General features: G+C 37.1%; 1 protein-coding gene across 1 annotated transcript in view; it reads left to right on the top strand.

The window, feature by feature from the left end:
• The window catches only part of LOC126267372 (conserved oligomeric Golgi complex subunit 6-like), a 115,467-nt gene that overhangs the window by 85,951 nt on the left and 15,717 nt on the right, over positions 1–13,799 (top strand). The window contains 2 exon segments of the mRNA XM_049972553.1: positions 1,914–2,075; positions 11,934–12,095. Coding sequence (XP_049828510.1) covers positions 1,914–2,075; positions 11,934–12,095 — 324 coding nt within the window.

Below are 13,799 nucleotides of genomic sequence, written 5' to 3' on the forward strand. Positions count from 1 at the left end.
TTCATCTAAACCAGATTGTACATCATAAAATACTTCTGTTGGAATAGAATTTAAATCATCTGGTGGTTCAGGAGCCGGCAAATCTACACCATGCCCTATTGGTCGGATGGCAGACAGAAGGTTAGGATAGCTTATTACCTTCCTGTTTTTCGAATTATGACCAGTATTATCAACACTGCAAAAGTAGCAATCATAGGAATGATTTCTTGGTTCCCTCCGTATCAAAGGAACAACAAAACTAAAGGCTTCTTTCTCCTTTTTGGACCATTTTCTCAGATCTACAACACTCACCAACTTTAGATCCAAAGTATGACAGATAAACCTTTTTCACAAAATCTGTAATGTTTCTTTGGTGTTTTTTAATCACAAATTCACTACAAATATAACAACTGTCAGCAGAGATTTTACAACCTCAATTAGACATTGTACTGAGCACATGTACACGAAACTGGAAAGTGAGGTTCGGTTGACAGTAAACAAAACACCATCTGTTAACACAAAAATAGAATCGACCTTTTTATGCCAGCAAATGTTTTTCAGCAGTGCTACCAATGTCATCTACATTTATTACACTTCCTTTTTAAATTATTATAACTACATAAAAGCTGTTAAATTCTTTTAAAAAAGTTACTTAATTTAATAAATTTAACTGTAAAATATTAAGAAATGGTGGGTGATATAGTTTTTTAAGTATCATATTTGGATTTCCCACCCTAAAAAACACAAGAATAAGGTATTTGCAGCAAGGTTTTTCCATCATTGGCCTGTGTTATTGTTAGTGAGAATTTGTAACATTGAACGAGGCAGGAAGGATATCAAAAGGTGGTGTTACAGTTAAGTGCTTTGTGCAGAGAGGTTGTAATTTTGTGCAGTTTGTGATGGACAGATCAGGAGGATTATCATGAATGGTAACTTTAGCTGTGGAAGTAACTTATCGGATTAGTAAGATTTAAGTGTCCCATGATAAAACAGTACTGGATCATAAAGTGAGCTCCAACATGAACATTTAAATTTGTATTAGATGTAGAGGTCATGTGAAATAGTGATTTCCGGATGATGAGATTTATGTAGCTGCAGTTTTAGAAAACACCAATAATATTATTACACTAAACCAAGTACATCACAGACAGGAAAGTAGACTGATTGTAGAACATGTCCCTCAAAGAGCTATGACCAAAATTAACTCACGTACATTTGGTATAATTTTTTACTTGTGACTAAAGTCAAAGTAGATATGCTACTGTTGCTGACAGCCATCATTAGCAGTGTCCAGCAGTTCTACTATTCCATTCATTAGATTTCAGCCAATTTTTGTTACAACTTACAGCAATAAGATAGTTGTTAAATGAAAGTGCCAACAAAAAAACATGAACCTCGTCCAAGAAAGCCATAAATGTTGATATTTCAGTGTGTGATCATTATATACTAGCCAGTTTCATTAGAAACTATAGTTAAAAATGTCAGAGTATGATATAGAAGTGATGCCATTACTTGTGTGTACATTTGTCAAGCATCATTTTATTTGAATGCCATGGGTAAATTGGACTCCATAATCCTAGGAGACCTGCTACTCCTCTTTACCGCATCTACTTTCTCTGGAGTTCTTTCTCTTTTTTGGCTTCCTTTCTTCTTGTGTTTCAACATATCATCTGAGAACGTAGAAAGGAGTAAATTTTGCATGTGTTTTATTTTAAAGGTGAAATTCTGTGGTGGTATGTCACAAATATGCAAATTTTGTAAAATTTCAAACATATCAGCATTCCATGTAAGTAAACATTTGCATGTAAATACTGTAAACTGACTTGGGCAAATTGTTCTGGCAGTGTATGTACCATGTTAGAGGCAGACAAAAAGATGTTAAAATAATGTATGAATTTCTAACAAGACTAATGTGTTGCTTTATGGTATTTTAGATTGTTACGTGTGTTGTGGATCCACTCCTTCAGGCTGTGAATGAAAGTGCAGCAAGATTGCCAACATGTGATATGGCAGTTTATCTTCTGAACTGTCTATACCAAATGCAGTCGACACTGTCTCTCTATGAATTCATGGATGAAAAGCTAGAAAAGTTACAGGTGAGTGTTAATTAATGATATAGGATTACTTCTACCATAACATTTAGTCTAGGCAATCCTGAGAACATTTCAAGTGTCCAGTGGCATTGTTATTCCACCCATACTAATATATGGGCCCCAAAGTTCTGTCTGCAGTGATAAAAATATGGGACAGTGGCTTCCTTACTCATAGTGAGGAAGTGATTCCGGATAATATGGCAACTCAAGGATTGTTGTTGTGCAAATTAAAACTGATATGTATAATTTCCTGCAACTGTGATCCTCCTACCAACAATTATAGCCTTCAATGCAGTCAACAGCAGCTCTAGTCCTCATATGGAAGTTAACACTAATGGCAACTGTTTTCCCCATCTTGAGATTCTTGCAGTTTGCCATTGACATTGTGGCAGGTAAAGAAACACAATGTCTGTGCAACCTTTTGCATGAAGTGGCTAAAGTATTGGACATCTGTGATACGACTGCAATCACATGTGCTGACATAACATGACTTGGCCATCTTCCTGTGCTTGACTGTAATATCAGCAACCAGTACAAAGTGTAACAGTATCCCAGTCACACAACAGACCAAACTACTCAATTTGCTGTGAAAAAGGATTGCTTACACCAACACAGCAGCTATAAATTCTATTGTCAGCTTACGAAACAAAGAGTAAGAGTCTTTAAATCAGAGAAGAACTATAGTGAAAGTTCTTGAAAATATTAATACTATTCACTGCTTGTTTCTGAAAACCAGGTAGTATTTTTATTATTGGAAAGCCAAAATAGATACTAATCTCCTGCCGTTGAGAAAAATTTCTAATATATCATTCGTTCATTGTGTTCTATATATTTTAACAAAAAGAACCACATTCAAGAATCTAGAATGAGTCAAGGAATTAATTAACAAAAGACAAACAATAATAAACACTTAACTTTTACTCGGCGTAAACAGTGAATATCCATATATAACAAATATTGTTGTGAGAAAGCAGCTAAATGTAATCAGGTATATTAGAGAGAATGCAAAAGTCTGCTGCTTCCCCAGTTTTATTAAGGAGCTGCTGTGTATCTTCTGTTAATTGCTTACCATTGACTTGTTTACATTGGTATTTTTCAAATAAAACATTTACCTACATCTGTAACAATAAAGGCCTATCTACAATACACTAAAACTTGTTATGCATCTTTATAATGAAAACTTCAGTGAAACTGGAGCTCCTCCATGTATCTAACGTTAAAATATTTCAACATGTGAACAATAATGTGTGATGTACCTTTGGTAGTGTGTGTGTGTTATCTTTCAGCATATACCATCTTTTGGCTGCATGGTTGATGCAGTCGTGTTCACAGATGGTTTAAGTTGCCATGCACAGTGCTCTCTCATTTCCTTTGTACCTTGAATATGATAGAATATTCACCTATCAAAATGTCGGTAGTTGTCAGTCTTGTTACCAGCTGCATTCCATAAGTTATTTGAACACTGCTACTTGCTATTTAGCTGACAGGAATTTTCAACTCAGGAATCTTAGATACCATGTTCACACAACTATAATTACTTCTTTCCATGAAGAGGCTCATTGAATATTTTTTTTAACATATTCTGTCTAATCAAAGTTACAAATTGTTTTATTGATCTCAAGTATGTGCTTGAAACAGTTAACACTGAATCCTTTGCAGACTTATGCTGTTTATTGATTGTTCATATTTTGACAGTAGAAAGAGGAAAAACGATGAAAAAAGGTTTAGATTAATTTTTATCTGTACTCCCTTTTTTTTATTACTATTTAAACCAGTAGTCAGTGGAACTATGAAGTTTTAATCATCACTACCATGGGCATCATCATCTTCATTTGTAAGCCAATTGCTATTTCTTTCTTCGTAGCAATTGTCCTGTATTATGTCGTCTTCTGAGCCATCTGTGGCAATTGGTATGCAGCACCTTCTTGATCACTTCCATTATAAATTCACTTGAGATTCTCCAGATGGTAGTAAGGATTAAATGGCTCAGCATGGATATGGAGGATCTTTTTAGGTCACCCTTAGGAGTGAAAGTGTATTCTCTTTGAAGAATCCAGTCACTATAAAGTTTTTGCAGATGAACCTTTGAAGGTCTTTCACTTTTCACAACAACTTGCGTTAATCGAAACTGTGAGATCATGTTACAGAATTTCTGTGTTGTTCTTTGATATTATATCAATAACTTCTGCTGTGAGAAAAATCTTGGTGATAGTTTCTTTTCGGGGAAAAACATGCCATCACCAAGATTTTCCTTCAGATAAGCAGACAACCTGGTATTCTGTTCCAAACAACGTGCAAGCACTCTAGCATCAGGTAATTAGCCATCCATCTCTTTTCTGTATATCTAAATATAGGTCATTCAGGCAATTTCTCTTTGGCAAAACTTTCCTGTGAAGAATCTCGCATGATTGCAGTTTCCTTAGATCTGTCAGCACATTCAGCATTACTGTATTGCCAGAACTTCTTATAGAAACACTTTTTCTTTGTAGAGAATTAATTACAAAAGACAGTGTGGGAAATTAGTTAAGTCTGTCTTAGAGAAATAAGTAATTCTGTTGAATGCTAATTTCTCTAAAATTATGAAGACTCTGGAAGAAGTGATATAGATTTGTAATTAGAATGGATCCAGTTTTGTAATGATTGTTAAGATAGCATATCTAAGTCTGTCAATTTGTTGCCTGATTGAAAGGATAGAGTAGTTTTATGGAACTAATGTTTGTTGGCAGTGTATGCAGTGCCATCTGAAGTAAATCTAATACCACCAATTTTGTGTTTTCTGTCATTCCTTACATGCTTATAAATTATCGTCATTTGTGTGATCCAGCTATGCAACTAACTAAATAAGAGTTTGTTTTCATGTCATATACATTTTGCTTCCTTTCATTTATGAAGCTTCGTCAGTGATTGTAATAATTGTTTGTTATATGTATATAATAAACATGTTGTGTAATGTTTACACATATATTTCTGTTTTTTCAATGTTCTCCATCTGCATCTCTTATTCTTAGGTAAGAAAGAACTCTCTGGAGACTTGAACTCCAAATCATGTTCTTTAATATCCATAACTCTGCCCAAGCTGTAGTAGCTTGATTTGATAGTACATGTTTTCAACTGTGCCTATATTTATTGTGCAGCTCTGTCTTTCAGATGAATTTGCACTAAAAATACCTGCAGTATGCATTGGAAATCACTAGGATGTGATGGATGCTTCTGGCAGTCAGCTGTGCAATTAACCACTTCTTGTTTTATCAACATAATAGCACTCATTTAGAGTGTTGAAAGGGTTGGAGCAAAGGGAAGTACGGGGGGAAGAGCCAGAAATAACCATAAATTCTTTATAAAAAGCATGTATTTTAATGTTTTCCCAAGCACAACTTGAATCTTCTTCAAAGTTCTCTCCATTATCACTAAGGCACTTGTCCAAATGTTCATTCTTGCGTTAAAAGATCTTTTAATTTCATCTCTTTCATACCTGCTAATGCTGTTGTGGCGTTGCATTTTACATCATCATCATCAGCAGCAGCAGCAAAACACTTTCCTTTAGATTCCCTTTTCATCCTAGGTAACATGAAGAAGTCCGAAGGAGCTACATCTGTCAAATAGGGCACATGAATCAAGGTATTCAACTTCGTAGATGCCAAAAATGGATAGAACACTAAGAGCCATATGCATGGGAGTGTTTTTATGATGCTGATACCATTCAGCAGATTTCTACAAAGTAGGATGTTTCTGTGCAAAATTTGTGCATAGCCTTTTCATTATCTCTAAATAGAAATTATTGTTTACTGTCCGTTTTTGAGGGGTGAATTCTGAATGTACAATCCCTGCGATGCCCCCCTCCCCCCCCCCCCCCTTCAAAAAAAAAAAAGGGGGTGAGGGAGAATAACTAAATCAGCACTGCATTTACATTTGATTTTACTAACAAACTGTGGTGTACATCTAGCTCACGTCTGCAGTAAATACTACACCACAGGCTACACTAAATGACCTAGAGAATCACAGCAGCCGTAGTTTTATTCGACTCCCTAGCTACGAGCATGCAGACTAATTTAGGCAACCAAACACTAGCAAAAGACCCTTCTCAGGATCAAATGACTAAAAAACTGGGATTTTCAGTCATTGTTTGCCAACTAAATATAGAAGGAATTAGCCGAGTTAAAAGTGATTATTTGTCAAAATTGCTTTTATGTAATGATATTGGCGTGGTTTCAACCAGGAAATCCATGCATAAAACAAAGACGATCATAAAAGAGGAAAGATATGTGGCTCAGTTTATTGGTGCAATTTACCACAATTTTTATGGTGTCGCTACCTACATTAGAGCTGACGTTGATTATGCTCACCTGATCTCAGCAAATACAGCTGACAGAATTCATAACATTTCAATAAAGCTTGAAGAGCTTACTATCCATAATATCTACAGACCACATAATATAGAGTGGCTACCAAATGTTTACCAATTACTGTCCATCCCTCAGTGTATGCTGGCAATTTTAACAGCCACCACGAGCAGTGGATGTATGCACGGAACGATGACTATGGTAATGCACTTTTTGATTTGGCTGAAAATAACAATCTTTACCTAGTTTTTGATGCCAAGGATTTGGATACATTTAGATCAGCTACATGGCAGAGACACTATAGCCCATACCTCTGTTTTGTCTCCCATGATCATATAAACCAATCAATTCCTACATCAAGAAATGTCCTTTCACACTTCCCACATAAACAACACAGACCTGTTATTGTCGGTATTGACTTATCCATCACACTGGTTCAGTCAGTGCCATGACCTTGATGGAATTATAGAAAAGCAAACTGGCAGTGTTTCTCAGACAATATGGAAAAATACAGGGTGTATCAAAAAGAATCACCCAATTTTTTTTAAAAAAAACATAACTATTATTTTGAGACATGTGCATGAACAGTGTACTGTTGGAAAGAATCAATTCTTTAGTTTTACCTGGTTTCTGCTAGGTAACAGCAGTGTGCATCCACTTTAGTTCTAGTCAAGACAACAAGAAGTGTTTTGTGTTCTATGTCTTGCACAGTGTGGTTCAGTAATAACTGTTCGGATAACTTTCATACTAGATATGGTGTGGCTCCTTCTACAGGACAGAGCATTAGACGATGGCATGAACAGTCCTGAGAAATAGGTTATTTGTTGTAAAGATAAATTGCTGGGCCGTCCCCGAGTGTCCGACACAGACATCGGACGCATCCACCATAGTATCACAAGGAGTCTGCAAAAATCCGTTCGCCATGCAGCTCAACATGCCTCCGATGTCCATCTGGCATGTGTTGCGTTGACGTTAACACACAAAACCATACCAAATTCGGCTACTGCAAGTTCTTCGTGAAGGTGACAAACAACAATATGTGGAGTTCTGCAATTTCATTCCTGGCAAGATGGAGGATGGCAGTTTTCTTCCGTGCTTAGTGTTTAGTGACAAGACAACATTCCATTTACGTGAAAATGTAAACCATCATAATGTGAGAATAGGGAGAGTGCGAAACAACCACACGAAGCTGTACAACATGAGAAAAACTTTCCAAAATTTAATTTGTTTTCGCAGTTTCACTGGAAAAGGTGTACGGTCCATTTCTCTTTGCCAAGAACACTTTTACAGGAAGCACATGTCATGATATGCTTGAGAACTTTATTTTCCCATGGATTTGAACAACTTTATTTACCAACAGGTCACCAGACTTGACTGTATGTGATTATTTCTTGTGGTCGTTTATAAAAGACTGTGTTTATGTGCCTCCACTACCAACAACAATGAACTCGAGACATGCTCACTGCAGTGTAGGAACAACTTGAATACCGCATTGACATATGCCTTGTCTCAAGGGGGGAGCGGGGTGGCATATTGAACACCTATGGAAAGGTATGAAAACAAACTTTTTGAGTTTCCATTTCATCAAAAAATTAAATTCATTGTATATGTTTGTTAGTTTCAGAAATATCGATGTGCTAAATTGGATGATTCTTTCTGATATGCCCTACGTATTTGCTTCATTACACCAGAATGAGCTTTTCTTGTATCTGCTAAGATCCACCCATTCCTATATCAGGGAAAGTCTTGTCACGCTTCCCACATAACCAACATAGACCTTTTATTCTCAGTATTGACTTTTCCATCCCACTGGTTAAGTCAGTGCCACAACCTAAATGGAATTTTATAAAGACAAACTGGCACAGTTTGTCGGACCACCTGGAAAAATGTATTTGCTTTGTTCCATTGGATCCCCAGAGTTACAGCTGTTTTGTTGAAGCTTTTGTTGTATCTGCTAAGAAACATATTCCTCATGGATATAAGAGAGAATACACCTCTGGGTGGGACAAGAGATGTGAACACCTATATGAACAATTTAACAGAAATGGGGACAGTGCCACTACAGGTGAACTTCGTCATAATCTTGATAATGAAAGGAAAGTGCACTGGTCTGAGAGAGTAGAAAACTTGCATTTGAAACGTTCAGTTAGGAAGGCTTGGTCCTTGCTCCAGAAATTGGGTGGCTTCTTATGGTATTTCAACCAGTCATATTCCTAACTATATAGTAAAAAGTCCAGATTGTCCAGTAATAAACAGCACACCTCCAGGATCGAAAAAGAGCTGTCAAATCTAAAAACTCAGTCTGCAAGAGATTGAAAATTCTCTTCCCCATCCATCCTAAATGAAATAGACATGGTCTTAGCAGAGGCTAAAATTTGTAATATTCATCCAGACTTTTTATTCCATCTTGGGAATAATGTCAAACACTGACAGACTCACTTATTCTGTTATTTTGAAGACAGGAACATTTTCTAAAGAACTGAAAAATACAAAGTGTGCTAATCTTAAAATCTAACAAATCACCTGGTCTCCCCCAGAACTTTTGGCAAATTTCCATGCTTAGTTGCTTGTATAAGCTCTTGGGGAGACCTATTGACAGTAGAATTAGTTGGTGTATTTTAGAACACATTCTAATATAACAAATGGCATTTAGGCCTCACCAAAGCTCCAACGACCAGGTACTAGCTACAACAGCTTTCATAGAGACTGGTTTCCGGGAGAAATTAAAAACACCTTGTGGTTTTATCGACCTTATGGCAGCATATTGCACTGTCTGAAGGGAAGGAATGATTTACAAATCCCTGAAGATAATTAAATGCCGAACAAAAGCATTTCTTATTAAAAAATGATAAGCAATCGATACTTTCAGGTTTGCTTGGGTGAAAATAGCTCAATAAGGAAACTAAATAATGGCCTGCCACTGAGCTTAGTTCTCACTCCTCTCCTGCTCAGCCTTTATATTTCTTATCTTCCAAAAACATCTTCAGTGAATTGTACTACACAGACATTCTCACTCTGGCTCATCAATCAATAGAGCTCGGTCAGTCAGTGAGAACATTAACTCTTATTTCAAAAAATGCAGACTGAAGCTCAGTATCAGTAAGAGAGAGGTTTGTGTATCTCAGCTTAACAGCAAACAAGCTAACACTGAGCTCAAGGTACAATTTGATGGCAGTATTCTCCATCACAGGTACCCCAAGTATCTTGGCATCACCACACTCTACTTTATAAAAAATGTCTGGAAAACACATCACCCGAGATAAAAACTCACAGGCTGTGTGGTGCAACCTGGGGGCTTTCAGTGTGGAGACATTTCATACATCGGCTCTTGCACTGGTTTTTCAGCTGCAGAATATTGTGCTTCAGTGTGGTGTAATAGTTACCACACCAGCCTCATCAATACATAGCTCATCAGCACAATGTGCATGATTACTGGTACAATCAGACTAACTCCTGTCTTCTGGCTTCTACTGCTAAGCAATATCTACATACCACAGATCCACAGAAACAAGACCCTGCTTAGAGATTTTCGCAATATACAGGAGAATAAAGAACTATCTATTCATTAAAAACAAAGATTCCAAGACTTACCAAGCGGGAAAGCGCCGGCAGACAGGCACATGAACAAAACACACAAACACACACACAGAATTACGAGCTTTCGCAACTGGCAGTTGCTTCGTCAGGAAGGAAGGAAGGAGAGGGAAAAATGAAAGGATGTGGGTTTTAAGGGAGAGGGTAAGGAGTCATTCCAATCCCGGGAGCGGAAAGACTTCCCTTAGTGGAAAAAAAGGACAGGTGTACACTCACACACACTCACACACACACACACACACACACACACACACACACACACACACACACATATCCATCCGCACATACACAGACACAAGCAGACATATTTAAAGGCAAAGAGTCTATTCATCATGACATAACTATCTTATGAAGAAATAAGCTTCATTCAAGACACCTGCCACGTCTGTATGCTGAACAGTTAGCTACAAGTAACATCAAAGTGAGAGATTTTGGGAACAAGAACTGTCAACACACTGGATATTACCAGCAACAGGAATGGTTCAAGAAATATAACTGTGATATTGTATGTGTCTAATCTGACAGGAAACTGAGGGTAAAATTAAACATAATTTACACTGGATGTGATCAGTAATCTGACTCACTCTATAAATGAGGTATTGTGGAGTCTCTTTAAGTTGTGACTGTGGTGCACTGAAACAATCTTATCAGACACACAAGAGAGGAGTGCGTCCTACAATACTGTAAGGGCACTTGGAATGTTGTTATGAATGCCAATGCCACAGCGGTGGAATGGATTAGAAACCTCAACATCAATATTTAGTCGATTTATTTTTGTTTTATGCAGTGACACTCATTACATGTAAATGTACTGCATGCATGCAGCATATGGATGATGATGATGATGATGATGATGATGATGATGATGATGATGATGATGATGATGATGATGATGACGACGACGACCTGAGAAGTTTATTTTGGAGGATGTGAGCCAGGTGACTTCCATCGACTAATTGTTGTTTACTTTTTGCATTGTACCAATAACACCATCACTCATTGTGTGTGATGATTCTTTGAAGGAATTAAGATTGTCCTTGAGTGTGTCCTACATTTCATGATGATAGGCTTGAATGTGCTAGTCCCTTTAATCACCAGTGAGAAGTCTGAATACAAATATTGCTGCTGCTCTTCAGATCCCCAGATGCAAAATGTGTTGAATTGTGCTCCTGGACAATCCATATAAGCTTTAGAGTTGGTCAGTTATCCTGCATCAGTCTTCACTGATGAGGTTGTAGACTTTGCCAATGTGTTCCTCAGTTCAAGCTTTTGGAAGGAAAACCATCTCCAGTAGCTGGTCCTCCCTTTTTTAACCAAGAAAACTATTCTTATACTTGATATTTACTAGGAGAATGTTAATTTGTGCTGGTCATCTCATATTGACGCTTTCTGCTACATTCTTGCCACATAAAAAAAAACTTAAGATGAATGTTGTTCGTGTGAATCACATATGCACTACAGGCCCACATAAAGAACTGCCACAGCAGTCCGATGCAGCACAGCTACAACAACAGTTCCCTAGCAGCACAGTCTGTTACTACAAATATATGATGTGCAGCATTATTATTGTGGTTACTTTTGGTTTCCACCTTATAGTTGTATTTAAATGTAGGCAATTCCTTTTAGCTTCACAAATACAATCTCCAAGCAAATGATTGAACTACACTGGATTCCTGTTCATTTTATAATCGGAAAACTATTCAGAGGAAAACAAGTTCACACATTATGTGTGCTGTCAGATATAAGATTTAATAGGCTATCAATAATTTCACAGAAGTCATATTAAATATTAGGAATGAGTACTTTAAATGACAATAATAAATTCTTCTTTTATGTTCTAAATGTTTTGTTAGCATAGATTTAGATCTAAGAAATCATCTTTATGATGGGCAGATTCCATGTAGAACCCTTCATTTTTATTTTGCAGGCTCATTCAGATGCTCAGATTGATACTCTCACTTCCGAACAAGCAAGCTGTTTTGTTGCAAATTTGAATCTTGGACCAATATACACCATTCTTCAGGAACAAACCAAGGGCCCATTGTCATCAGTGCCAGGAATGGAACAATCCAGTCTGAAAATTTTTTTGGTATGAGTAAACAACATATTTTAGTCAATATTATGAAAAGGATAGACTGCCACTCACCATGTAGCAGAGTTGCTGAGTTGCAGGTAGGCACAACAAAAAGAGCGTCAAACAAGTAAGGTTTTGGCCAAAAAGGCCTTGATTGTAATTAGACAACACACTCGTGTGCACACAACTCACACACCTAACAATAGTCTCTTGCTGCTTGGGCTAGACTGCTCGCAATCTGTCCTTTTCATAATATTTCATTATTCCAACCTGGATTTTCCATTGTTATATTTATTTAGTCATTTAAAGTTAAGGCAATTTTCTGCATCTGTGTTATGTTAATGAATGAATTTCTGAACATAATAAGTAAAAGCTGTGTGGATTAATAGAAAACAGTAGTCATGTTGTTAATTGTTAAGTAATATTCTATCTTGAATGTTTACATTAAGACTGACAAAGCAACTGTGATACTACAGCAACTTTGACAGGAACCGTTATCACAATTATATGTACTGAAACAGCTGCAGACCCTCCTAAGCATGTAATGCACCATCATTACTATTAAATTACCACAATCAGTAAACTGTTGTCTAGAAATTCATTCTTTCACTGTACAAAGTAAATGAATTGTTAACTGTTGTTAAGTAAGTTAAAGTATGACGACACTCAAACCACCATAGCTGCTACATCTATTTCATCATTACCTTCTTCTTCTTCTACTACTACTACTACTACTACTACTACTACTATTCATGCCAGTCACATTCATGTGACCACCATATATGTTAGACGTCACATGCAATAACCACTCATGGGCATCACTAGCAGTGGAGGCACTTGTATTGAAGTTCAGTGAGTGAACAGACAAACAAAAGTTACTGCGGAATTACAAGCATACGTCTCCCATCAAGTTCCGCTATAATTTTCTAACAAAGTTTTTAATCTGTCTTCCTTGGCTGAGACTAGTTTCTACACATATTGGAGCTTCTGTTATGTTGTTCTGCATGTTGTTGTTGTTGTTGTTGTTGTTGTTGTTGTTGTTGTCTTCAGTCCTGATACTGGTTTGATGCAACTCTCCATGCTAGCCTATCCTATGCAAGTTTCATCATCTCCCAGTACTTACTGCAACCTACATCCTTCTGAATCTGCTTAGTGTATTCATCTCTTGGTCTCCCTCTATGATTTTTACCCTCCACGCTGCCCTCCAATACTAAATTGGTGATCCCTTGATGCCTTAACACATGTCCTACTAACCTATCCTTTCTTCTAGTCAAGTTGTGCCACAAACTTCTCTTCTCCCCAATCCTATTCAATACCTCCTCATTAGTTACATGATCTACCCATCTAATCTTCAGCATAGCAAACCTCCTTTAGTACTTTGAGTGTTTCATTTCCTAATCTAATTCCCTCAGCATCACCTGACTTAATTCGACTACATTCCATTATCCTCTTTTTGCTTTTGTTGATGTTCATCTTATATCCTCCTTTCAAGACACTATCCATTCCGTTCAACTGCTCTTCCAAGTCCTTTGCTGTCTCTGACAGAATTACAAGGTCATCGGCGAACCTCAAAGATTTTATTTCTTCTCCATGGATTTTAATACCTACTCTGAACTTTTCTTCTGTTTCCTTCACTGCTTTGCTCAATATACAGATTGAATAACATCAGGGAGAGGCTACAGCTCTGTCTCACTCCCTTCCCAACCACTGCTTCCCTTT

Source organism: Schistocerca gregaria, chromosome 4, assembly GCF_023897955.1.
Source record: "Schistocerca gregaria isolate iqSchGreg1 chromosome 4, iqSchGreg1.2, whole genome shotgun sequence".
Lineage (NCBI taxonomy): Eukaryota > Metazoa > Arthropoda > Insecta > Orthoptera > Acrididae > Schistocerca > Schistocerca gregaria.